Source organism: Podarcis muralis, chromosome Z (genome assembly GCF_964188315.1).
Source record: "Podarcis muralis chromosome Z, rPodMur119.hap1.1, whole genome shotgun sequence".
In the NCBI taxonomy this organism is placed as follows: domain Eukaryota; kingdom Metazoa; phylum Chordata; class Lepidosauria; order Squamata; family Lacertidae; genus Podarcis; species Podarcis muralis.
Window position 1 is genome coordinate 15,394,292 of NC_135673.1, and position 27,994 is coordinate 15,422,285.

Sequence of the window (27,994 nt, forward strand, 5' to 3'; positions counted from 1 at the left end):
TGCTCCCCCCTAAAGTGAAACATGAGCCAGCCAAAATGTTGACATGGCTTATGTACCAGCAGATGGGAACCAGCAGGGCCCAGGGCATTGTTGCTGGACAATGAATGAATCGTTTGAAGGGTGAACAGCTGTAGCAAGTACACCTCTGGCATCAGTTTGGTGAACATACAAAGCTGTCAGAAGTTAAGAGAGGAGCTCAGTGCCAGAGGAAAACCACATAAACTTCAAAATCTATGCAAACTTGTATATTTGTAAGCTGGAAGCATAATAAGCCATGAAAATAGAGGCACATCAAGATTCTGGTGACAACTGCTTGTAAACACTGATAATCAGTTGGCTTACAATTTCTTTCAGGTCACCAGCTGCTTTCTCTCACTAGCATCCAGAGAACTAGTTCTGCAGGCAGAAAGGGGAGCTTTAGGCATGATTTCAAATAGCAGCGTTCTCCACTGTGTATGGCAAGCTGCTTTTGAAAGGGGTGAGTTTCAAGAGCAAGTAAAAATAAAATATATGGATCAGCAAAAATCCCCAAAATTCATTGGATTAGTTAAATATCTGCTTCTGAAGCTGAATACCTCTGCAACACCACAGACAAGGGACAAAGTAGATGCCTTGATTGGATTTCCTAATTTTTAAAATAGCATGGACTACCAAACTGAAGGACCACATAATCTCATCTGGTATTCATATTTATTGACTGTTTTGTAAAACAAAAATGTATAGAAGGTTTAAGATTTCCCTGAAATATGGCAGGTTCTTTGAATGCTGTTGCTGACTTACAAATAGTGCAAAGAAGCAATCTTCTAGAGTGAGACTTGTCTCATTTCAGGCAAGGAGCCCTGCAGGTAGGGGTAAAAGATACATGCTTTAAAGAATACTTCTGAAGATTCAGAGCTTTCAAAATAAAGAGCTGATGTTTGTGTTTTGATATCATTTACCTTTTTTCTGCAGTTTAGAGAGTGCCTTTTCTGCTAGAGCAACTATTTCCTGGTTGGGGAAATAAGCAAGTGTCAGATGCCAGTTTTTGTTTTGCTTTTTAAACTTCTTTTAATTAAGGTAGCTCCTTTTTTTATGCCAATCCTCCTATGACTCTTTCAGATGTATGCTGTGTCCCTTTAAAGCTTGACAATTAAAACTAATGAATGCAAGATTGAAGTCCTGAGTCAAAGGCCACATTGGTACCCTGCATTTAAAGCACAACGGTGCCACTTTAAATAGTCATGGCTTCCCCCAAAGAATCCTGGCAAGTGCAGTTAGTTAAGGGTGCTGCAAGTTGTTAGGAGTCCCCTTTTCCTCTCTCAGAGTGGTTCAACAGTCAGTCCCTCTGAAAGGGCAATAGGAATATCCTAACAACTCTCAGCACCCTTAACCAGCTACAGTCGCCAGGATTCTTTGGGGGAAGCCATGGCTGTTTAAAGTGGCATTGTAATGCTTTAAATACAGGGTGTTTTTAAATACATCTTGTTTTTTAAACAAGATGCCAGGGGCGTCCTACCCATAGAGGCTAGTGGTGCAGGGTGCCAAGTTCTGGAGGGCACCAGGGAAGAGGTGGAGGCTGGACACGGCGCCTCCTGGCATCAGCTCGCTGCCCTCACTCGACTCCGCCATGCTGTGCCAAAGCAGCGCTGCACCCGGAGCCTCCATCTGCTGTGGCCACCATGGCATGAAGCAGCCAGCTGAGCCGGGAGGTGCCGCGTCCAGCCTCCGCCTCTTCCCCACTGGAGGAGCCGTCCTCCAGCCACTGCCTGCCTCCTCCAGCCCCGCCGGAGGGAGCTTTGCACCACGGTGCCAGATATGCTTAAGACAGCCCTGCAAGATGCCCTCAGTGGTACCCTGTTTGTTTGTTCCTGACACACTCTAATTCCTTCACTTGTTTTCTCCTTCTGGACCCAATCCATGCAGCCATTCAGTGATGTAGCATAAGGCAAGATGCTGCTGTGTCTCCTTTCTCTTCTCTTGCTGCTTGACATGCTTAGAGAGGGCAAGTGAAGAACTTCCTGGGCTTACTACTGTTTTGTTACATTTCTACACAGCTCTTTGACCATTTAGGGATGGGGCCATGGTTCAGTGGTGTTTATTGATTTAATGTTTTTATCTCCCAACTTTCTCCCAAGTTGGGATTTAAGGTAGCTTCCAACCTTTAAATCACCATTATAAAATGCAAAGTTAATAAAAACAAACTACTTAAAAATCATAGGTAAAATACATCAAAACATGTGTAGAAGCAGCAATTAAATTAGGTTTGCCCAGACAGCAGCCCAGCAATCAGCATCGTCTGCGCCTGTGTTTCCAAAGGTCTGTCTGAATAGAAATTCATTAACTTGCCAGTGGAGGGATAAAAAAAGGGAGCCACTCTAACCTCTTGGAAGAGAATTCCACAATGTGTAAATTTCATGTCACCACTAGCCATGCTCCTGATGTTGATGAGACCAAGAGAAGGTGCTCACCTGAGGATCTTAGCACCTAGCCAAGTTCATAAGGGGAGTTAATATCTGTCAGGTACTGGGCCAAAGCCATATAAGTAGACCACCTTGCTTTGAATGCAAAGGGCCCCAGGTTCAATCCCGGCATTTCCAGGTGGGGCTGGGAGAGACCCCCCGGCCTGAAACCTGAAGAGCCACTGCCAAATCAGTGTGGACAATACAGAGCTTAGATGGATACCAATGGTATTAACTGTAGCTTCCTGTGTTTCCTAAGTCCCCCAGGGCAGTTTTCAAAAATAAGCAAAATGCACCATTCAGTAGGCTTTGCAGCTAAAAAGGTAGGCCCTTCCGAAGGGATGTGAGCCTTAGGTGCACAACAAGACCAAGCCCTAGAGCCAGTCCTATAAGATGCTGACTAAACAGCTGAGGAACAGAAGGCAACTTCCAATCTTTTTAGTTTATTATTTTTAGCCCAGTGGCTTTGTTGTAGGCCAGATGCTATTATTTGTATTATCCCTTCTAGGTAGCTATAGAAAAGACAGGGCTTCTTACTGAAGCGTCAAGGTTGTCCACTGCAATCTCTAGTATCCTTGCTTACCAGACTAGATGTAAACCGGTTCTTCATTTCAGTCAGCATCTCAGTAATGTGCTGGGAAACCATCTCCAAAACTATGTCCTCTGCATTTCAAAGAAAGGGAAGAATCAACCCTTGTTATGCAGTGAGCATTACTAATTAATTTCCCTGCCTGTTGTTTGACCTTCCTCAACAATGGGGGCATCCTATGATATCAGATGTGTAGTGGGTAAAGGGCCATAGCTAAGTGACAGAGAATCTGCTTTGCATGCAGAACACCCCAAGTTCAATCCTTACTGGCATCTCCCAGTAGGGCTGGGAGAGACTGCTGTCTGAAGTCATGGAGTGCTTCTGACAGTCAGTGTGGACAATACAGTATATAGACCCCAGTAGCCTGACTGGAAGCTGCAAGAATTGCGCTAGTGGAAGCTTGTTATGCAGCAAATTGTGTAAGCAGGTTGCTGTAGCCTTGTGCAATCTATTGCCCATCAATGTTCCACTGGCACAAAACATTTTGCCTGTGGAACACGTATACCACTAACTGGGTTGTATCCAACGCTAGTCCTGCTCAGAGTAGGCCCATTGAAAGTAATAAACATGAATGACTTGGGTCCATTGATTTCAGAGGGTCTACTCACTAAGTAAAACTTAGTTGAATACAACCTAGAGACTTTAAACTGGTTGCTACATTTGATACAACCCTTAGTGTTTTAGATTTTTAGTGCACTCCATCCCTCAAGGTTTGGAGTAAAAAATCATCCTCATTGGCTTTGCTTGTGAGGGAGGTTGGTAATTCATTAACCATTTTCACTTGCTCAAGGCTACCTTGAAAGTCCTTGTTTAAACATGGATTGGAACCCAAGGCCCAGATCCTTCTCCCCACCCCCTACTGGTTTGCAGAGCACACAGGCTAGGATTCCAAAGAAGACAGACTTGCCATATTTAAACATCTCATTAATCAAGATGCAAATGTTTTCCACAACTTCAGGATCCTCACGGTGGAGCTCATAGCAGTCTTTGAGCAGGACAATCCCGTTGCCCTTCTCATCAGTTACTATGAACCGGAAACCACACAACTCTGGAAAAAGGGAGACAGTTTGTTAATCAGAAGGTTCCTGACGACCACCTGTCTTCCTCTGCAAACAATCTGTTGCCCCCCTGCAATGTGGTGAAAGCTGAACCACTCTGACTTGTGAGTGCTCAGGCACAACCTTGCCATGCTCTGCATCTATTAGCACTGGCTTGTGTTCCTCTGGGTGCCTTAAGAAATAGTTACTGGTAGCATTTGATGGCTTGGCAATGATTGTGTGGGACCACTGATTATTTTCATTAATTTGTTGTTTTAAAATCATACCCCTCCGTAGCAATAAATAAATATCTAGGTATATATTAAAAATACAGCATAAACACAGCCAGCAATCTGATGTGTAAAATATAATTTAATCTAGACCAACCCCAAAAGTTTGGATGCCTGCAAAAGTCCGGGATTATTTATCTTCATGTAATCAATAAAACAGTAACCAGTCATCTGTAAATAAGCCTTTGCACCTCTGTCTTTTACATAGTTGTATGTTCTTTGTCCAGGACGTGGGTGGTGCTGTGGGTAAAACCTCAGTGCCTAGGACTTGCCGATCGTATGGTCGGCGGTTCGAATCCCCGTGGCGGGGTGAGCTCCTGTCTTTCAGTCCCAGCTCCTGCCCACCTAGCAGTTTGAAAGCACTCTTAAGTGCAAGTAGATAAATAGGGACCGCTTTATAGCGGGAAGGTAAATGGCGTTTCCGTGTGCTGCGCTGGTGCTGGCTCGCCAGCTGCAGCTTTGTCACGCTGGCCACGTGACCCGGAAGTGCCTTCGGATGGCACCGGCTCATGGCCTCTAGAGCAAGATGAGCACGCAACCCCAGAGTCGGACACGACTGGCCCGTACGGGCAGGGGTACCTTTAACTTTTTATGTTCTTTGTCAACATCTCAGGGCAGAATGCCAAACCCCTTTAAGCCATCTCCAAATCTTTCCAAAGCATCTACTGGCAATAACAACTAGTCTATCAACCCTATCCACATTTCACTCAGAAAGTCCTGTATGTTTCAATTGCATTATTCTGAATCATTGCACTGGTGCAGCGACTTGCACAGCAGCTCGTAGGATTCCACAGTTAATGTGCCAAGTGGTGCTGGCCACAAATGTTGCCCAACCCATTATATAGGCTATTACCAGATGTCCTCAAGAGGCTTGCCAATGCCAGACAGGCGTTCTTTGCCAGCACTGGCCTTTCAGGATGTTTCCGGAGAGCCTCCAGGATGAGCAAGGAATAGGGTTCGTAATTAACTTCATCTATACAACCTGGCGAGGAAAGGGGGGAGGAATCCGGTTAAGCAAATGCCATTTTGATGACTCCCCACCCCTAACTTTGCTCCAAAGATGGGTGAAGAACTGTTAGGGTGTGTTGTTCCTGGTCTACATGAAATAATCAGAGAATGGGAATGTACAATATGGCTTTTCTCTTTCAATTTTAAAGCTTCTAGCTGCAGGAGACAATTCTTTCTCCACTGATCATCTGCTGACGAATATTTAAGCAATCATTGTGGAATTACTCCACATTGGAGACTCTTCTGGAATGTGCTTTAGAACGCACAGCTCGGTTTTGCATGGGTGTGTGTGTGTCTAGGGAGGCCTTTTTTGGGTCTAGCTAATTAGCACTGCCTTGGAGATGGGCACTGGGGGAAGATCAATCATGCGGAGCAAGTTGCCCACCATTGCCAATCTTGGTTGAGAAGCGTGCTTGTAAGGTGTACTTTGAAATAATACCCACTGTCCCCAGATGGGGGAAGTTAAGCTCCTCTGTCCCACTACTATGGATGAAGCAGATCTTGAAAGCTCACCATGGAGAGAAAGAGCCCAGAAAGCGCAGCATGCCGCCTCAGCCACTTCCACATCCTCAAGGTGCATGTGAAGGATTATAGAGACAACCTCAATAGCATACTTCAGGGGGTTTTCAGCCACATTGGTTGCTGCATCAACAGAAGAAGGCAATACTGTATGAGGTAGCAAATAGATGACTGGCTTTTACAGCCTGCTCCTTCCCTAAAGCTCTTGGGTGGGCAACGGTAAAATAAAGCGAATACGTAAGCTTGGGGCTGCTAAAGATCTGTGTGCACTGAGGGAAGGCAGAACCAAGGGAACCCAGGCCAAGGGAGCACACATGCCATCAGCTCTCAACTGGCGTGAATGGATACCATCGGTCTTCATTATCTATAATGTTTAGTGTTTAAACTCGCCACTTACTACTGAGCCAGGTTCAATGTTCTTGTATTAATTTACAAAGACCTGAACAAATTAGGTCTACGGTATCTCAGGGGTCATCTGAACCCTTCCATCTCAGCTTGATCAATGAAATGATCTGCAGGGGCATCAATGATTGCCAAATGAGCCTCAACAACTAGAGGGACAACAAGAAACCAAGCCTACAGTGTCATTGGGCCAATCCTGTAGAATATTCTCTGACAATAAAGATTCAGCAGGCACCTTCTGTTTGAATTCTTAAATACCTGCTGAAAATGTCTGTAGTACACCAGGCCTAGGCAGGCAATTAAGAATATATCCTTCTACAATGGTTAACTGATGTCAGTTTTTAACTTTTTATGGTTCTTATTGTAGTTTTATAATTTTATTGCTGTAATGCGCTTTGTTTTTTTATGACACAATGGTATACAAATATTTGTATAAATAAAAATATATAAACCCAATAAATAAATAATAAGCAAAATATGTTTAAACACTTGCACCCTATCTTTCCATATTGACTTGAAAACCCAATGCAATTTAGGCAATGGATTAGAATGAGCAGATGAAAAACAGAGCAGGTTTTTTTTATTACAAGGGGGGGGGGAGCCTTGAAAATGAAAGAGTCAGGTGTAACAAAGGCCCAAGAAAAGCCCTTTTAAGCAGATCTGCTCCCTTGCTTCTGCTTTTACTCAGGGCACACAAGTTATAACCACCAACATTTTCTGCCAGAGAGATCTGAGCAAGTCAACAAATTTAGGAAGCATTTTTTTTCAACTGCAGAAGCCAACACGTGTTGCACATACACATACCTACCATGTACTACCAGACTCCAAATAACCCCACAGCAAGCAAGGCAGATCTCTTTGTTCTGGGCAAAGTTACCCAGAATGGTCAGGATGTCTGTGAAGACACCAACTTTCCTCAGGGTCTGAGCCGCAACTTCTGAGAAGCAAAGGGGAAAGCATTTTAATGGACAGTGGCTGTAACTGCACGAAGGCACTTCGATAACTACACTAGTTCTTTTTTGCACTCAGCGAATTGATGACAGCATGAAATGTAAGAGTTTTAAAAACATAACAAAAGATAGGGATCCCAATGTTATTTGACAATAACATAAGGCTTTCCGCCTTTTCCTGTTCTAGCTACTGGTACTTCAGCAGTTCCCAAACCTTTCTTTATCCCCATAGAACACTTGAAAATTGTGCAGGGGCTTAGTGGATTACTTAATGAATTTCTGTCTATAGTGGCCACTATAATGCTGCTGTAGATGCTAGATGCTGTATGGTGTTTATTACTTCCTTTAATTTATTATCTATTGCCTTTAATTGTGTACCATAAAATTCAAATTGCAATACAATAAAACACAGTGCTAAGAAATAAAAACGGCAATTAAAATGCAATTAAAAATCAACACGAATACTGAATGTGATGGATGTGCCCTCTTCTGCCTTCAACCACAAATCCACAAGCATATGGAGGACTATCTGAATGAACAGTATCGTTGGCCACAGCTTCGGAGTGCCTGACCTAGTTATATTTTTTAATTGCTAACACCCAATAACTTTACACACACACCTTTTTTTCTGAGACTGGAATTTGAATAGAGGAAGGTTCAAGGCCAAGTAATATCTCTATCCATTGACTCAGTTCCATGGAAGCGAAAATGCCAGTTAATTTATATTTTTTTTAAAAAATTAAATTTCTATACCGCCATTCATCTGAGGATCATAGGGCAGTTTACAATATAAAACTCAAAAATACATAATATATTAACAAACAAAACCAATAACCTTCCCTGGTTTAGATGGCCACATTTTAAAAAGCCTGCAGGGGGGGGGGGGAGGAATGTTTTTGCCTGGCATCTAAAGTTATATAACAAAGACACCAGATGAGCCTCCCAGTGGAGAGCATTCCACAAATGATGAGCTATCACAGAAAAAGCCTGTTTTCATGTTGCCTCCCTCCATAGGACCAATCAGACTGCTGCATTTTGGATCCTATTCAACTCAGTACATAACAAAACCTCTTGTAGGGGCACACAAAGGGGCACATGAAGAAGCACCATAGATGATAATCACAGGTTCTGGGTCAGTTCATATGGGGAGAGGTGGTCCTTGAGATAATTGCAATTCTACGTCATTTGAGGCTTTATAGGTGAAGCCAATGCTTTAAATGGGATCTGGAAACTGAATAGCAGACAGGGCAGATAGGTCAGGATTGGCTCAAACTGTCTTGCCCTGGTGAGCAAGCTGGCTGCTGAATTCTGCACCAGCTAAACTTTCTGAACTGTCTTCAGAGGCAGCCCTACATACAACACATTGCAGTAATCTAACCTAAAGGTTACCAGATGTAAGCGACAGAAGTTAAGCTATCCCTGTCTAGACTGGGGCACAGCTGGGTCACCTGCCAAAGCTAATGGAGGGAATTCTGCACCATCGAGACCACCTGAGCCTCAACCAACAGATTCAGAAGTACTCCCAAGCTGTGTACCAGTTCATTCAGAGCCAATGTAACCTGATCAAGAGCAGGCAACCTCTCATCCATCTGATTTGGTGAACCACCCACTAACTATGCCTCAGTCTTATCTGGATTGAGATTCAGCTTGCTGGCTCTCAGCCAGTCCATTACCCAGGCAAGTTAAGAGTTATTTGGCTTTCTTTCCTCAGTATGAAGAGAAATGGGGGCTTTGGCAAAGTCCTCCATAGAAGCATCACAGCTACTGACTCACATTGGTCTGTATCTTGCCTCACATAAGGCAGGGGTGGGGAACCTCAGGCCTGCGGTCCAGATGCGGCCCTCCAAGCATTTCTATTTGGCCCCTGGGGTTCTCCCCGGGCCACACCCCTCACCAGCCCTGCTTTGCACCCTCCCTGAGTGTTTTTGTCTGGCTGGAATGTGCCCTTGGAACTCTGATAATGCTTCTAGCATGCTTGGATGAAAGCTGGAGAAACGTACGTGTGTGTGTGTGTGTGTGTGTGTGTGTGTGTGTGTGTGTAGAAATGCTGCCCCTGTTCACAGCATCTGCCACCAGTATATGGCCCCAGAAGGGAAAGCAGCCCTCAGGCTAAAAAAAGGTTCCTCACTCTAGACATATCGTGTGTGCAGCTGAGATTTCCAACTAAGGGCCTGTCCATACCTCCATTTGTCATGTGCCTAGAAAGCACAGGTCAGAGCAGTGTTCCGCTTGTCCCATGCTTTCTAGGCATGGGTCTAAGTGGTTTTCCATTTGCCCCACCATTTTCACCAGGAAAACCTACTCTATACTGCTGAATCAGAGCAAACATCAATCCACAGAAAAGCCAATTGACTGATGTTTGCTCCGATTCAGCAGTAAAGAGTGTGTTTTACCAGCAGAAAGTGGTGGGAAAAGCAGAAGCATGTGCAAGTCTGAAGCATCTGTTGCTGTTTACACAAGGGTGTGGGGTACTTTAAAATGCCCTTTGCCTCTTTCTTGGCTCAAGTGCGAGTCCGGTTAGAGAACCCTCAAGCCACTAGCTGTTCATCCCTAAAACAAAAAAAGCTGCCTTCTCACTTACCATCAAGGCAGACTTTGAGGAAGCAGCTCAGGTCCCCTGAGCAAGAGGGTCCCCAAACATAGCAGGGCTGGCTGTCTCTACATTTTTTAATCAGTGAAACAACACATTACTATCCTGGGCTTTGTCAGCAAACACTGATCATGTACACACCATATATTTAAAGCACAGGACTTCCAAAAAAGGATCCTGGGAAGTATAACTCTTTACAAAATCACAGAATTGGAGAGTTGGAAGGGACCACAAGGATCATTTAGTTCAAACCCTTGCGTTGCAGGAATATTTTGCCCAACATGGGTGCTAGAAATTATAGCTCCATGAGGGGCAAAGTAAAATTCCCAAGATCCTTTGGGGGGAAGCCATGACTGTTAAAGTCCTGTAAATGTGCTTTAAATATATAGTGTGAGTGCAACCATTATTCCATTACTTACCAGGCTCCACGTCCAAGCTCACCACTGCTTTCTGGAGTAAAGGCAGAGTTACAGTGCTAAACAGGATACCGCTTTGAACTAGGGCAGCATCTGGTCTATTGTACCCACCATTAGCCGACATCATCATGAACAATGTGCAAATCATCCAGATCAACTCTTTGTTGTTGAAATGAATTCTCATGGAGGCTAACAGGCAATCGAGTATGTTTTCGGAGGCTAGGAATTCAATATTCAGGTTCTGCCTCATGGCTGCCAAAAGCAGAACATAAAGCAAGGAGGCATTAGATGCTTTAGATGCTCATTCCAGCATCTTATCACAAAGGTGCCAATAAAAAAGTGATGGTGACTGGTGCCTATTAGGACAGGGTGTAAGGCAGGGAGGCCAACAATAGGGGGAGCCACGGCCAATGACAAGCAGAGTCAACTCATTCCATCTGCCTCCACGCTGAATTTGGTAATTTCTTATAAACCACTTAGAGGTTTTACTATAATCAAGCAGTCTATATGTTTTGTTAAATAAAGAAAACGGCAACACTCAGACTTTGAAGGAAGTTGCTGGCAGACAGGGCCACCCCCCCCCCCCGGGGCATATCAGAAGAAAGAAGAAAGGCAGGTGGGGGCTAGCTGAAGGCAGATTGAAGTTGGTGATGCAGTGCTCCATTTGTCACAGTGGGCCAGCCTCCACTGCAAAGAGAACATCTCTTGCTACATGGATACAAGACTGGATTCAGGAACAGTCTCTGGCCTGGTTCACACATAATACTAAACCATAGCCAATGTTAACCATAGTGAAAGCTGAGGTGTCTGGCAGATGAGCACTTAAACTTGGTTTATTACATTGTCTGTGCCCCTCCCGCTTTTAAAGAAACACAAATCAGAAGAGCCACTTTGTAGCTTTGGGGCAAGTCAACATCTAACAGCTAAAAAAAGAGGTCAAGGAACATGGTAAGATGTAGATTAAAGCAAGTTCAACTTAGGTGAAAGAAGATGATAAGAACAGCAAGACACTCTGCCAATAATTTGAGACCTCTGAGTATAGGGCGGTATATAAATTCAATAAATAAATAAATTTCATAAAATTGGTGTGGAACTCAAACATTGCTCATCACCCTTACCTCTGCTAGTTATTTCAATCAGCAAAGAATATCCAGCTAACTGTACCTCAGGAGAATCAATGTGATTCTTCATTGCAGAGGTAACAAGCTCCGTTATTCCAAAGAAGACTTTTAGACTGGCTGTGGGGAAGAAACAGAAGCTATCATTATTATTATTTTAATCTGTTACTGCTCTTCCCTTATAGTTTTAAATTTTTTAATTTTCTTTGCATGGATGCTGGGAAATGCAGATATGTGGATGTGGACAGAGGATGATGGCCTACAGCACTTCTTCTTTAGGGGTTGCCACTTTGCCGTATGACCTGGGAGCAGTGACTATCAGTGTGGCTGCAGAACTTACAAGGTACTGCATAGCAGCTGCATAAGGCTGGCAAAGCTGCTTTCTGCAGGAACTGACTGTACGATTGAGTTACCCCATGGGAAACATAGATGTACAGCCAATCCAGCCAAGTATAACCAAAATGGTGACTTCAAATCTGTTTTCTGCAGAGATTGGCTGTACAATGAAGTTCTTGATCATACAGCCAATCCAGCCGCGTCTTTTCCTGCCCTCCATGTCACATATGTCATCAGGTATGGGGCAAGTGGGTGTGGTTTGGGAGGGAAGTAGCCACCTACAGGTCAAAAGTTCCCCACCTCTAATGTAGCTGATCTCCTTAATCACTCATGGTTTTTTCCCAATCCTTGAAATGTTGCTGGAAATGCAGTAAATCCCAACCCCATTGGTAGGAGCTATGGCACATGCAACTAGCATGATGCCCCACTCTTATGATCAAGATAAGCCTTTCCCATCCAGTTTGGCTCTGAACAACACCCCCCTCCAAACAGAAGTAACATGCCCAGGGCTTTTTTTCAGCTGGAACTCACCGGAACGAGATGAGGGAGGTGTTCATGGTGAGTTCCAGCACCTTTTTCTACAAAAATAGCATTGTTTATGCCTATATTACAAGCAGGGGCAGGCAGGAGAAATTTCCACATTTGCACTCTCTTTGGGGGGATTTCCCACTCTGACTCATGCTCCTTATGGAACCCCATGCATCAGTTTATAAGTATCCAATGAGAGACAGCAGCACAGTCAAAGCATACCCTTTCCTTCTTTCAAGAGGACAGTTAGACGCTCAATGCACTTTTCTTGAGCTTCCTCTATGTCCTGGTAAGACAGCATGAATTCTGCAGGAGACAAAATAGTAGCACCTTTCTGTGAAATCCTTCACACACAGAGAGAGACGGGGGTGGGTGGGTTGAATACACAGAATTGTATTCTGTGCTAATCCTACTCAGAGGAGAATCGCTGAAATTAATGGACCTAAATTAGCTGTATGACTGGTAGCACTAGCATTGGATACAGTTCATAGTTCTTCAAATACCCTAGTAAATGCCTATAAATGTGCATAGGTTAATGTTTTCTGATAATAGCAGCATATAATACCCATGGCTTGTCCAATATTAATCCTACTCAAAGTAGATCCATTAAAATTAAAATTAAAATTATTCATTTCATGGGTCCAACTCCGAGTAGAACACAGTTGGAAGCAACTATATGTCCACAGCCTTCCCACACACTTTACTGGGAATACGTGCCCCTAGTTTTGGTGTGTCTACTCTCTGAGTATTAACACTGGATACAAACCCACTGCATTTAAGGGAATGAAACATCAACTGCAAATCCCTGGATTAAGCCACGCCCCTACGAGACAGCTTGTGAGTACCTCAAATGCAGAACATTTTCTGTCACCAACCCATCTGCCTAAAACAAAATGATTATATGGGGTTTTAATGGTTTCAGATCAGATTATATGCATGTTTCTGTCATTGGGTGTAAAGGAGAAGGGGTTCAAGGCATCAATAAGACAGGAAGTGGGGATACATCTGAATCACTTTGAGAGTCAAATGCAGCCCACAAACAACCCATCATATATTACATTCTTTCATATTCCCAAGAAAGCTACAAGTCTCTGTTTCAGAGCTGCTTTTCCAGCATTACCTAGAATAGTTGGGATCCCACCGTTGAGTATTAAGTCCAGTAATCCTGGAGGCAGAGTCTTCTTCACCTTTACTATGGGTGACCCAGCAAGAATCAGGCATTCTCTGATAAATGCATTGTCAGTCAGCTCCCTAAAGTAGCAAGAGAAGTGGAGTGGGGAATAAATTAGTTTAGTTTAAAATATGTACATTGTGTTGAGGGTCCAAATTGGGCTGAAAGGTGAGTTAGAAATGTAAAATAAGCAAAATAAAGGGGAAGGATTATTTAATTGTTAAAGCTGGGCATTCATTTTGAGGGATCCTGATTTCTCTTTGAAACCATTAAGTTTAGCCAACAACCCTCTCTTTCAATGAACAATGACAGTAACTCCCATAGTTACATCCACACCACACATTTAAAGTCCATTTAAAGCCCATGGCTTTCCCAAATAATCCTGAGAACTGTAGTTTGTTAAGAGTAAAGGGCATTGTAGTGGGAGGGGTAAACTACAATTCCAAGGATTCTTCGGGGGGGGGGGGCTGTGACTACTAAAGTGGCATAAATGTCCTTTAAATGCATTGTGTGGGTTATTGGGTGGAGCAAGGGAGAAAACAAACCCAGGACTCACCCTGATGTGGGCCTCATTGTTGGCTCAATCGTCAACATCATTAGCAAAAGAGAAGACAAAGGTGTATCCATCTGCTTCATAGTTATCAGGGCTTCTTCCAGGTGACTGCTATTCTCCTTAATGTTATGCAGCAATGAAACTGGGTCTTTCACCTAAAAAGAAACTCATGCAAATACACAAAAGGAGCACATAATAAAATCTGTGTATGTTTTCTCTTTACAGACTCATTGTAGCAGAGCTGCTTATAGTATAGCTGCTGTTCTGAGCATCTTTGGGAGGAACAGTGGGACAAAAATGTAACCAATAATAATATAAGTGTGAGTACTGGTTGGTGCCCATTGGGACTGGTGGGGCAGAAGGCACTCACACTTATATTATTAGTGGAGCCAGAGCCAATGACAGGAGTTCTAGAATGGCAGAACTGAGACTTGAGGAGGCTGCTGGCAGCCAGAGCTGTCCTTTGGATTGGTTGTAAGTAGGAAGGCAGGTAGAAGGGGGTTGGCTGAAGGTAGTGAGGAGGTAGGGCAGTGCTCCACTTGCCTTAATAGACCAGCCTTCATCCGCAGACCCCCTAACTCTTCATACACCAGAGGAGGGATATCTAAAGTGAGCATGGGTTGTTCATAATTCAAATGATGGAAGTGACCTTGCCAACTGGCAAAGCCTTTGAACAATTTTATTGTTTCTAAAGGTTCTGCTTTCTTTCACTTCTGATTTATCACTAAAGCACAGAAGGAAATAGGTCCACAGGAGGGGTACACCGAGAACTGAAGTTTGTAGTAAAATGTCCAATGGTTTCCCCTTTCCCACACCCAAGATGAGTAACCACCATGCTGAGGTGCTCAATACAATGTTGTGAAGGCTTGAGTGATAAGAAGAATCGGCTCTGTCAGGCTAGTGGCCCATCTAGCCCAGCATCCTCTTCTCTCAGTGGCCAACCAGATGCTCCCATGGGAGGCCTACAAGCCAGACATGAGTGCAACACTCTTCCTTCCTGTGGTTTCCAGCAACTGGTATTCCGAAGCAGCAGAATAGCTAGCCACTCAGGTGCCCAGGGCAGCACGTACGCCTTGCATCTGGAGGTGAGGTGAGCCACCGATGACGGCAAGGTGAGCCAGGGCAGGGCGCACTGCGCGGAGCCTCACCACTGCCTCCCCCTCAGCTGTAGGGCGGCAGCCTGAGGGGGAGATGGTGGGCAGATGCAAGCCCCACACTGCCATTTTCAGGCAGAGCAGAGCTTGTAAGGCACCCGAGTCACTGTATCACTCCCAGGAGAGACATGTGGCTCAGGAGTGCTGCAGGCCCTGCAGTAAGTGCCACTCCCCCATTCAGAAGCATACTGCCTGACAGTGTCATACATACATACATACATACATACATACATATTGTTACACACCACCCCAATATCTGCTGAGTGATAGCAAAATTCCAAGTGTTCCAGAAACTCATCCAGGGTCATGTGTCTGTTGGAAGTTCAGACATGGCAGAGGCAGTAGAGTTTTAAGATATATGAGTGTTTTACGCATATATTTAACCTTTAGCTTTCAGTGGAGGGGTGCACAGCAACAGCACCCCAAGATGCAGTGCTGGCTTATCCTTATGGCAGCATCATCAACATCTTTTTGGCTTTGCAGCTTATCTTGGTCTCCAGGGCACATACAAGCATACTTTTTTCTCTGCTTCCTGGTACTATCTCCCCTAATTCTGCTGTTTCCAAAAGTAATCCCCCTTTATTCATTTGTATTCTAATATTCAGTTCTTTTGATGCTTTGAACTCAACAACACTTGTTGATTGACTAGGATTAAGGTAAAAGGTAAAGGTATGGATGGTTTAAGTTCAGCCAAAGTCAACTATGGGGTTGCAATGCTTATCTCGCTTTCAGGCCGAGGCGTTTGTCCACAGACAGCTTTCCGGGTCATGTGGCCAACATGACTAAATTGCTTCTGGCACAACGTGACACCTTGATGGAAACCAGAGCACACGGAAACGCCATTTAGCTCCCCTCTGCACCGATACCTATTTATCTACTTGCACTGGTGTGCTTTTGAACTGCTAGGTTGGCAGGAGCTGGGACAGAGCAATGGGAGCTCACCCCATCGTAGGGATTTGAACTGCTGACCTTCTGGATCAGTGGTTTAGACTACAGCACCACCTGAATCCCTATACTAGGATTAATGGCTAGTACACACTTACAATGCTTACCTAGGTTAATTGAATTTTCACACGCTAATTGATGATGCTCATATGTAGGTCCACACACATATTCCAATACACATGGATCTTGATTGCATTCTCAAGGCCTTATATTTATGTGTTTATACATAAATGCTAATTAAGCCCCTCAAACCTGTTACATTAACCCCTTCTAATAAACACTGATACCATCTTATAACATATCCCAGTTATAACATACAAGTTATAATTAAATCCTAATATTTACAAAATCTAATTATTTAGCAGAATGGATCTATTATCATATACATGACAGAGGGGGGTACAACCGATATCTATATCTATCGTAGGCATCTCCAATGTTGGAGGCAGCATGTTTCTGGATACCAGTTGGAGATACCTTTACCAACAGATACTGTTGGTAGGTTTCTGAATATCAGTCACTGAAAACCGCATGCTGTGTGTATTTAATGTAACTATCTCTCTCAAGAGCCAACTCTGAACACCTTCACAGTACTCTTAAAGGGGAAATGTACCGTACTTTCACACAGGAGATCATGTCGAGAAGAATACAGCCAAGAGACCAGATGTCAGATTTGTCACTGAAAGAAAATTTGAGTGCCTCTGGAGCCATCCAGGATTTGAAAGGAGGATCTGTGGGAAGAAAAGCCAGGGGTGTGATTTATTTGTTTATTTTTATCCCTTGTAACTTTTCCTTTGTAACCAAGAGTAACATCTCTTTGAAGGAGGAACAATATTCCATCAGAAGGCAACAATTGAATACATATTTTTGTTTTGTAAATGTTTTCTAGCTAGATGGGGGGGGGGAGGTCTGTGCTTTATGTGCTAATGTTAATTTTGTTCAATTTTTACACCTATTTTCAATCGCTGCTTTGTACCATTTTTGTGATATGTTTGTAAATCGCCTTGAGACGTTTATAAAAGGCAATTCATACATTTAATAAACTGAAGAGCCAGTGTGGCATGGTGGTTAGTGCCAGACTAGAACCTGATAGATAAATCCCCACTCGGCCATAAAGCTTCCCAGCTGACCCTGGGCCAGTCACTGCCTCTCAGCCTAATCTACCTTCCAGGGTTATTGTGGGGATTAAATGAGGAGGGGGAGAACCATGTACCCCATGCTGAGTTCCTTAGACAAAAAGATGGCCTATAAATGCAATGAAATAAAGATAGCGGTTTTCAAGCTTTCCACATTCAGAGAACCATTTCTACACCTTAACCGTAAAAGAACCCGCAAAACATTCTAAGGATACCATTCAGTTTGCATGGGGCACTGCGGAGGTTTGTCAGTTTGTTTCTGGGCCTTATTTAAGGTGCCCGTGGTAGTGGTTAAAGCCCTAAATGACTTAGGTCCCAAATATTTGGAGGGCTGCCTCCTTCCCTACAGTCCCTCCTGGGCAGTGCTTTTCCCCCCTAAAAAAATGTTTAGGGGTACTCTCATTTTCCTACTCATATTGAAATACTGCCCCTCAATGAGGCCAAACTTAGATTCACAAAATGCTTTGGGGTATGCGTCCTCCCAGGAAAAAAGCACTGCTCCTGGGTACTAAGATCAGTAAAGCGGGGGCCCTCTTGGTAGTCCTCATAAATGTGGGATGGTGTTGGCCTAGGAGAGCAGTCACCTAGGTTGTGTAACTCCCTCCCCACAGAGATTTATTTGCCATGCTCATTATAAAGCTTTCAGGGAATGGTGAACACTAGCCTCTGTACTCTGACCTTTTGACAGCTAACATGTGTATTTTCAGGACCCACCCTATTCCTGTGGATGCAATATGTTTTAATGGTCTTTAATGCTGAACTTTAAATTGTTAAAACCTTGCTTGTGAAGGGACAGGTAATAATAATAATGTCGCTGTAACTTAGGGTTGCCATATTTTGAAGGGCAAAAAAGAGGACATATCTTCTGACTTTTAACTATGGATCCCTATGACAACTCTCATTTTACATACCCATGATAAGGAGAACATGTCCTGGAAAAAGAGGACATATGGCAACCCAATGTGTTGCTTCACATGAGGCGACAGAACAGCTTAGAACAGGGATAGGGAGTGTGGCCCTCTGTATATGTTGTTGGAACTTCCATCAAGTCTCGGAGTAGACCCATTTAAATTAATAAGTTGGTCAGTTCAGATAATTTCAATGACTCTCCTCTGAATAGGATTAAAACTGGATACAACCCAATGTAATGTACTGGATGTGAATATGTTCTGACAATATGAGCACATGTCTATTGCACTGAGACTCACTAACCATCCACACCATACATTTAATGTACATTTAAAGCATATGGCTTCCCCCAAAGAATTTTGGGAAATTCTAATTTAGGTGCTGGGAATTGCAGTTCTGTGAACTGGAGTTCCCACGGTTCATTGGGGGAAGTATTGCACTTTAAATGTATGGTGTGGCCCACTCCACATACATGTCAAACTACCATTACTAAACTACATATACTTTAACATTCTTCTAGATGCTAACAATGTCATGTCATAAGGAAATATTTTCTCCTTGACCTTATATTTTCAAAAACCCCACAGTCTTTCTGAAGAACAAGGCTGCTGAAAAGATAACAACACATTGCTACCTTCTTCCACCCTAATCTTCCATTTCATCTCATCATTCATGAGCGTTTCCGTGCTGAAATCACCAAGCACGAAAGATGCCTTGCCATCTAAAAGGATGTTGGATGGTTTGAGGTTTCTGAAACACATCAGAGTTGTTTTTACAGCATGCTGAAACAGAGTTGCAGCCATGTTAAGAGTTTGTTTGTTTGTTAAAAGACCTTAGGTTTTGCACTACAAACTACTGAAGATAAATAACAAAACAATATTTTGAAAAACTGACACCTCACCTGTGAAAAATGGTTTGTTTGTGGATGTAAACTAAAGCATCCACCATCTGCCCCAGAAACATTTTAATCACCTATGGAAAGAAATATATGAAATGATGAGGACATAATATACAGAAGAAAAGTTTGCTGTCATGCCATGTTAAAGTCTTAGAAATTCTCTTCCTCCTGTTGGCCCTTGACAAAGAAAGGGTGGACAATGGGAATAATGCTCTTCCTTCCGTAGCAACATTTGCCCACCTCCTGTTTTCTGATTGTGCTATCATGCCTTACCGCAACATAAATTTTTGCCATGAGACATGCCAAGAGTAGGCTGAGCCTGTGAGTGACAACACCCAGAACCAGGTCCCAGAAGTGGACATTCTCTCAACAGTTCCTGTGGTTAATGGGAGGAGAAAATGACATCACACAGAGCCTTCTTTACCAATTGCTTTTCTATGGCCTGAGTATCTGCCTATCAGCTACAAAGCTCTGTGGACCTAGCCCCTTCTAATGCTAACCAGCAAGAATATGCCCTTGTTAGGTTTGGCTGCTAACCTCCCACAATTATTACTACCTATTTGTATTATACAGATTTATTAAATAAAAACATTCTTTTCTACCTTCTTTTTAATTTTCTCAGGTTTTTGCCTCTTGGCCTTGATCAGAGATGAAAGGTCCCCTTGATCTGAATAATGCATCACCAGACAAAGAAAGAGGGAGGAAATCTGCATGCAACAGGATGAAGATGAAAATCACTGTGCCACTTTAGTCAAGGGGTTTCAAAGTTTATCACAGTAAGGCTTCCTACACCAGTTTCAGCCCAGTGTGGGGAAGGGGGATGCTAACAACACAGTACAGGCTTTTCCAAGTGAAACTAATAACCCAATCTTGCATATAGGGTCAGGCAAGAAACCCCAGGACTTGCACTCTACCTAGGTGTGTGTGGTCCGGCCTCTTCATGTGATAATTTGGCAGAGCTTCTCCCTAACATGACACTTTTTTTGTAAGTTCAAGTAATTTGACAAAATAAATAAATGGGGATGCATTCAAATATTTTTCTGCCGCCCCCCCCCCATCCTCCCCTCCCCAACCTAAGGTGGTAAAATCCAGTAACAGGGAAATCACAGATCTACCCACTATGGAGAATATGAACCTGGGTCTCTATGGTATGGATCATTGTTATTTAAAGGCATCCACTGGACTACACTGATATAGATTCAGAAGCAACACATCCCTGGATCACCAGTTTAGAGCTGCTGCAATTTACCTGGGAGCAAGTCTCATTGAATTCAGGAAACTTAATCTTTCTAGTAAGCATATATACCATAGTAGCCTTAGGAAATTGTCACCTGGTTCTCCCAGATGATGAAAAATTCTTTGTAGCTGCAGATGTTCTGATGATTCAGCTTCAGCAGTTCCATGGCCTTTCAGAAAAATGATGAGAAAGGTTCTATAGTAAACTATTACAATTTAAGCTAAACTGGTGCGGTCCCTATTTTGCCAAATTTCTCCTCTTGATTCTTGATGCTGCTGGATGCTACACAATTGATTTCAGCAGACCATGCTCCCATGAAACTGTGCTTAGGATCACACCTTAACTTCTTTTTTAGGGGAGGAAGGGATTGGGAGTCCAAACACCTTCCAAACTAAGATAGATCTAAGGTTTGTAACAATCCTCACCTAGGTTTAGAGAGGGATCTTAGCTCTACAACAGAATTCCAGTTATTCTGTCATGGGACTCCACCCTTTCCACATCTGGATAATGCAATTCTAAAATTACAGGAGAGTAACTAATCATATAGGCAGCACTGGGCGGGGTGTTGAGGAGGAGGAGGCTGCGGAGAGGCTCCATGCAGCCGCCCTGTCTTGGCTCACCCCGCCACCCATGGGCAGCTTGCCCCGTTCCCACGGGCAGCTCACTCCACCCCTGGTTACAGTGCACGCATGCCACCCGGGGCACCCGAGCGGCTAGCTACTCCGCTGTCTACTTCACCCAATGTGTGAAATAAAAAAGGATGATAAAGAGAAAGCTACCTCTTGGAGAGCATCATTTGCTTGCTTTTCATCAATGCATTCAACCTGCACAAAACAACAAACAACAAAGAAGTTGTTAAAAGTTGAACAACTTATTATCCACTCCAAACACTTAAGGCACATTCAATACACTTTTAACACACATTTAAAGCACATGGTTTCCCCTAAGGAATCCTGTGGAATGTAGTTTCACTCTCACAGAGCCGTAATACCCAGCAGTCTTAACAAACTACAATGTAAAGCAGTTTTCTATCTTGCATTCCTATCTTCGGACGTGGGTGGTGCTAGGGTCTGAACCACTGAGACTCCTGGGCTTGCGGAAGGTTGGCAGTTCAAATCCACACAAAGGGGTGAGCTCCCGTCAGTGGCAGAGCTTCATGCTCCAGCACCAGGGGGCGGAGAGCAGGCAGGGGCCTGGCACGCATCCTGGGGGCATGGTGCCCAGCGCGGGCGGGGGAGCAGCCATGATGGTACCCCACTGGGATCATGCTGCAGGAGGCGGTGCGCTCCTCCTACACTCCTCTTCCTCTGCCAGTGGCTCCCATTGCTCTGTCCCAGCTTCTGCCAACCTAGCAGTTTGAAAGCATAGCAGTGCAAATAGATAAATAGGTATCACTGAGGCGGGAAGATAAACAGGGTTTCTGTGCGCTCTGGCTTCCTTCATGGTGTTCTGTTGTGCCAGAAGCAGTTTAGTCATGCTGGCCACATGACCCAGAAAGCTGTCTGTGAACAAACGCTGGCTCCCTCAGCCTGAAGTAAGCTGAGCACCTATAGTCGCCTTTGACTGGACTTAACTGCCCAGGGGTCCTTTAACTTTTTACCTTGTCTTTGGAATTACAACTCAGAAGTCCTTCTCTGTAACTCTGAATGTCTCTAGAGAATGATTGTGGTCAGTGCCAGATTTACGTATAAGCTAAACAAGCTATAGCTTAGGGCCCCACTCTCTTGGGGCCCCCAAAAAATTTTAAGGGAAAAAAACTGGATGTACGTTTCCAAAATATAAGATAAAAAAATAAATAAAACCTACACACAGCAACAGTGTTTTGTGTTGCATAGGCTCCTATGATGTAAATAATGTGCCCCGCCTGCTAGCCTAAAATATCACTGATTTGCTCATTTCTATATCAATTACTTTGATAAAATACATATTTTGTTATGTGCAAATGGCTTTAGATATCTATTAGGTTCATAAATTACCATATAGCATATATTCAACACAAAAATCAGCAACAATTTGTTGTTGACAAAGGACAGCTGGAACTGCCGACTTTCTGATCGGCAAGCCCTAGGCTCTGTGGTTTAGACCACAGCGCCACCCACGTCCCCTAAATCCAGCCCTGATTATGGCTATTCAGTGAAGAAAAGAGACTCTTTACATGTCCCAGCAGCATTGAGCCCTGGCATTTCATTTTGACATTACTGAGTGTGGTAAATATCTCTCTGTGTGGTTATATGAAGTATTTTTTTTTTTTTACTGCAAACCATATAGACTGAGAAGTAAACAGGTCATACATTTCTGAATAAATATCAAAAATAATAGAATCATAGAGTTGGAAGAGACCCCTCTAGGCTCATCTAATCCAACTCTCTGCAATGTAGGATTCACAGATGACCATCTCTTTAAAAACCTTCAATGAAGGACAGCCCACCACCTTCCAAGGTAGTCCATTCCACTGTCAAACAGCTCTTACTGTCAGAAAATTCTTCCTAAGATTTAGTTGCGATCTCCTTTCTTGTCTGTGAAGACACTGATTTGGGTTCTATCCTCCAGAGCAGAAGAAAACAAGTTTGGTCCATCCTCCGTATGACAGCCCTTTAGATATTTGATGATGGCTATCCTTTCCACTTCCAGTCTTTTATCCAGGCTAAACATGCCCAACTCCCTTCACTTTTCCTCCTAAGGCCTGGTTTCCAGACACTCAATCATCTTGGTGGCCCTTCTCTCCACACTTTCCAAGTTGTCAATATCCTCCTTAAACTGTGTTGCCCAGAACTGGACACTGTACTCCAGGTGGGGGCTGACCAAGGCAAAATAGAGTGATGCTATAACTTCCCTTGATCTGGACACTCTACTGTACTTCAGTTGATGCAACCTAGGATTGCATTAGCGGTTTTTGCTGCTGAGTCCCAGAATTGACTCATGTTAAGCTTGTGGTCAACTAAGACCTTTAGATCCACATGTACTCCTGTCAAGCCACGTGTCCCCCATCCTTGCAATCAATCAAATCAGATAAAATAAAATAAAATCACTGGAGACACATCTTGTCATGAAGACCCTTGCTCCCCCCTTACCTTTTTCATAATATACTTCTTTCTGCTGCCATCTTTTTCTTTCTCCACTTTTGATTCCACTATTAGCATTGTCCCAAGGGCCCCATGAGGCAGCATATTCAGAATCTGTAAGGAATAGTAGATGTATGCAAGGCAAGTGGTTGAAGGACAGTGGGACCACCATACTTCCTCAAGACAAGACAGATACATTTCAGTTATGCACAGAATGCTTGTTACTCAGATCACAATATATTGTGAAGAAATAAATTGATTATTTTAATCAGATCTACACTGTACACACAAAATGTTTCTAGCAGTTGTCACAAAGGAGACAGTAAAAGTGCCTGTCTGATGTCAATAGGCACTGGCAGGGAGTTCCAAATTGATCCATCACAATATAGTGGGAACAAAGAGAAGGAATTTTCAAGCAGATCCACACTGTACATCTAGAGCCCATTCAACACACATTCAAAGCTGACAGTCTCCTTTAAAAAATACATGGGAACTTACGGTAGTTAAAGAACTTATAGCTCTATGAGGGGGAAACAACAGCTCCTGGGATTCTTTGGGGGAAGTTATGAACTTCAGATGCGCATTAAATGTGCTTTAAATATATGCAGTTTACTCCTTCACAGAACTACAATTCCCAGCACCTTTAACAAACTACAGTTCCAATTATTCTTTGGAGAACATTTAAAATTCAGAATTAAAAACAGTTGAAACATTCCCTGTTTGCATCTCTCACTGATTCTCTTTCTTCCAGGACTCAAGACCCATATGGAGGCAACACTTCCCCACACCTTTACAACCATTCTAGTGGGAATAGTAAAATAAAAAGTCTACGAATGACAATAATGATAGCAGCATTGTTCCATCCATCCCCTCCTTGAAAACCTAGCTTGCCCCCAGACACCCCTCCCTAGGTTTGAGATGCCTTCTCACACAAATTGCCCATATGTTAACCCCCCACCCCCAATTCCTACCACTCCCCTGTAATGAAATAAATATACATAGAGGACGGGCAGTCATTTCGGTCTTCCAGATGTGATTGTACTACAACTCCCAGACGTCAGCGTGGTCCAGTACAGTAGTTGGGGGATAAAGAGAATTTTAGCCTTAACAGCATGTGGAGAGGCTATAGAAATGCTCCTTTCATCCTCCAGATGTTGTTGAACCACAACTCCCAGCAGCCTCGTGAGCCAGAATGGACAAACCATCAGGGGATGACGGGAATTGTAGTCTGGGGGGAGATACAGTATAGATTTTTTTCCAATCCTGCCCCCTCCGTCACTTCAAATGCATGTTTGGGGAGGGGGAGGAGTCAAACTTCCGTTGCTTTCCCTCCTCGCCTCAAATCGTCGTCCCCCCCGCCTCTCCTCAGGCCAACCCTCTGCCCCCCCCCCGCCACACCTCGTAGTTCTCCATGGCTGGCCGGGGAAGTGGGAGGGGCAACAGACACAAACGGCTCCCGCCTTCCTCCTCCTCTCCCCTCCCCCCACTCGTTCTTCACCTGCCAATTCTGTGGCGGGAAAAAAGTCTGCCTCGTCCTCAGACCTGTTTTACCTTTCCCCGCCTATTTTCAACTTTCTTCAGCATATATATATATATATATATATATATGCGCATATATGTGCTCCTTTTATGATATCCAAATGTATTTCGCAGTTCCGCCCCCCCCGCCAACTTTTTAGAATTTAGCTTATAACCTTACCCAAAAACGGAACCTACTTCTACCCACTGTCTTTCTCTCTCTCTCTCTCTCACACACACACACACACACACAAAAATCCCAATGTGATATTTTATTAGGGTTGCTGCACACCAATTCCTCTAGAGGGCGTGACGTGTTTTAGAGAAAAAGGCTCCAAAGCATGTGCAAAGTGGTTTTTTTGGCCCACAATGAAGTTTTTTTAAAAGGGTCAAAGTGATTTGAGAACAGTGAAGGGTGTCTTTCCTTTGCTAATACAGCTGGTTTTAAAAATAAACCCAACAACCAAAAGTCTGCAAAGTTACTTTTAGGCTTTAGCAAATATTTGCTAATCATAGGTCTAAGTGGAGGTTGCTGGGTAGCACTTTTGTGCTAACTGAAAATCAGTGAATGTCTATTATTATTATTAAACAATTATTATGAAAGGACAGGTGGCCGCATTTCATTGTTATGAAAACTAGATGACAATGACAATAATTATGATGATGTTCTTATTATTATGGATCATTGTTGATTTTAAGTCTCAAGGCAATTCACAATCATATAAGGAACTAAAGCAGATTTTAAAATACTACCAAACTCAACAAATGAAGTTAGATTTAAAAGCAATACAGTGGTACCTTGGGTTACATACCTTCAGGTTACAGACTCTGCTAACCCAGAAATAGGGCTTCAGGTTAAGAACTTTGCTTCAGGGTAAGAACAGAAATCGTGCAGCAGTGGCACAGCAGCAGAAGGAGGCCCCATTAGCTAAAGTGGTGCTTCAGGTTAAGAACAGTTTCAGGTTAAGAACAGACCTCCAGAACGAATTAAGTTATTAATCCGAGGTACCACTGTACAGATAAATAGTCAAGGCAGAGATCTTTTTAAAAAGGTGCTTTTCAACTAAGTTTACTCAGAGTAAATACAATGAAAGTTATGGACCTTAGTCATATTCATTAAGATCATAACTGAAAAGCATGTTTAAAAAGCAACATAAACCTAGCAGCTGAATGAAGCATCCTAAAAATCCAATGTGAATAAAGTCTTAAGCTGGGTCAAATTTCTAGATACACTAAGATCACATGCACACCATACATTTAAAGTACATGGCTTTGCCCAAAGAATCATAGGAAGTTTAATTTACTCTTTCACAGAGCTACAATTCTCAGCACCCTTTTAAAAAAAACTATAATTCCCATTATCCTTTGGAGGAAGTCATGCTTTAATTATGCTTTAAATGTATAGTATGGATGTGATATAAGATTGTGTCCTAAAACAGTTGATTGTGATGCTGACGATATGGGAAGCAAAACCTGGGATGTTATTATGTATTTTTCCATTTAATATCCCACCTTTCCCTCCCAGGAGCTCAAGGTGGCTTATTCAGCAGTGACACTGAGGACCTGGTGTGTGATGCCAGCATTGCTGAATCTTTTGGAAGCAGTGCCATATTGCTGTCAGATTCAGTGTTGTATGCAAAGGGAACTGGTGTGAAGGAAAGTACAGCACAATCACTTCAAAAGAGGAAACCACAAAAAAAAAACCCAACACAGAGTATTGGTAAAAAGGAAATTGGAATTGAAAGCTAAAAGAGTCAAATCTCTTTGAAGAACTTGTGTAACCAGGTAAAGTACCATCAAGGCCAAGAGGATGCCTGCATGCCTGACATATGCTATGTTCCCTACAGCAGCCCTGTAATGTAGAGACTGTTGTTTGCCATTCTCACATTGCAGATGGGAGGCAGGAAGGTTAAGTAAGAATGGCTTTGTTTAATGCCACCTGGTGAGTTCATCACAGGAGAGGTGAGATTCAAACCAGAGATTTCGTGATTTTTAGTCTCTGAGATGCACTGGACTTCAACAGATAGGTTGGGAGTCCCACTACCTGGCTGCAGCACCTGACCTCAGGTGGGACGCAATAGCAGTACTGCTACCATACAAATACGTATATACTGTTATGGGTTTCCCTGTAAGATTTCTATGTGTATAGGCTGCCTTGGGGCAATATCTGGGTCAGCTTTGACAAAAAAAGTTGGGAAGTGATCTAGTGTTAGGCATAATTGATATAGGAGGCCCTCTTGTAGTTATTTGGGTCTCTACATAAGTGCTTTGAATTTGGCCCAGTGGCAAATCGGCAATCAGCATAGTTAATACTGCCATTGTTGCTTTTAGTTTTACATTTATATCCCATATTTCCTCCAAGGAACTCAAAGTGGTGTACACAGTTTTGCTTCTTCCCATTTTATCCTCACAACAACCCTGTGAAGAATGTTAGGCTAAGAGTGACTGACCCTTCTCCAGGTTCCCTGCAAGGGAGGCTCAAAAGACGGTGACAAGGGAAAGGGCCTTTTCAGTGGTGGTTCCTCACCTGTGGATTGCTCTCCCAGGTGAAGTTCACCTTCCACCTTCACTGCCATCTTTTTTGGTGCTGGACTGATCTTTCCCTTCAGGCTTTTGATGGACCAAACTGATTTTATTCTGCTGTTAGCATTCTGCCAGTGCTTCCTGTTACTGTTATAGTGTGTATATATACAGTATGTCCATGAATTGTGTCTGTATGATAATGTTAAATGTCTCATTTGAATTTGTAATACTATAATGTTTATATACTGTATTGGGGAAGGGCCATAGTTCAATGGTAGATCATCTGTCTTGCATGCAGAAGCTCCACAGTTCAATCCTGAGTATCTCCAGATAGGTCTGGGAAAGATTCCCTGTACCAAACCCCAAGAAGCTGCTGCTAGTCAGTGTAGGCAATACTGAACAAGACTCAGCAGATGACAGCTTTTTATTTAATTCAGCCTTTAATTCAGAGCTGTAAGGACTAGAATCTTACTTCATCTTTAGAGGAAGGGGTGTAGTTCAGTGGTACAGCATCTGCTTTGCATGCAGGAGGTCCCAGGTTCAGCCCCCAGTGGCATCTACAGGTATGGCTGGGAAGGAATTCTTGCCTGGAAACCCCGATTTGCTGCTGCAAGATAGTGAAGACAAATACTGAGCTGGTTGGACTCAGTATAAGTTAGCTTCCTAT

General features: G+C 43.3%; 1 protein-coding gene across 7 annotated transcripts; it reads right to left on the reverse strand.

The window, feature by feature from the left end:
- Window positions 1–673: 673 nt before the first annotated feature.
- STKLD1 (serine/threonine kinase like domain containing 1) lies at window positions 674–27,986 on the reverse strand. 7 transcript variants are annotated; one of them, XM_028714664.2, is made up of 20 exons: window positions 27,800–27,986; window positions 23,296–23,400; window positions 21,004–21,048; window positions 20,319–20,393; window positions 19,590–19,694; window positions 18,991–19,061; window positions 18,724–18,839; window positions 16,663–16,775; window positions 13,949–14,100; window positions 13,342–13,472; window positions 12,444–12,527; window positions 11,358–11,477; window positions 10,351–10,491; window positions 7,092–7,220; window positions 5,876–6,004; window positions 5,208–5,336; window positions 3,935–4,075; window positions 3,022–3,101; window positions 939–987; window positions 674–839 (listed from the first exon to the last, which is right to left on the reverse strand). In XM_028714664.2, exons 2-20 carry the CDS (start codon window positions 23,389–23,391, stop codon window positions 826–828), a joined length of 1,920 nt encoding a protein of 639 aa, XP_028570497.1. In that variant the 5' UTR covers window positions 23,392–23,400; window positions 27,800–27,986; the 3' UTR covers window positions 674–825. The 7 variants fall into 7 exon arrangements, with proteins under 7 accessions (XP_028570497.1, XP_028570493.1, XP_028570491.1 ...); XM_028714660.2 differs by lacking the exon at window positions 27,800–27,986 and adding an exon at window positions 24,986–25,029; XM_028714658.2 differs by lacking the exon at window positions 27,800–27,986 and adding an exon at window positions 24,685–24,745.
- Between the last annotated feature and the right edge of the window lie 8 nt (window positions 27,987–27,994).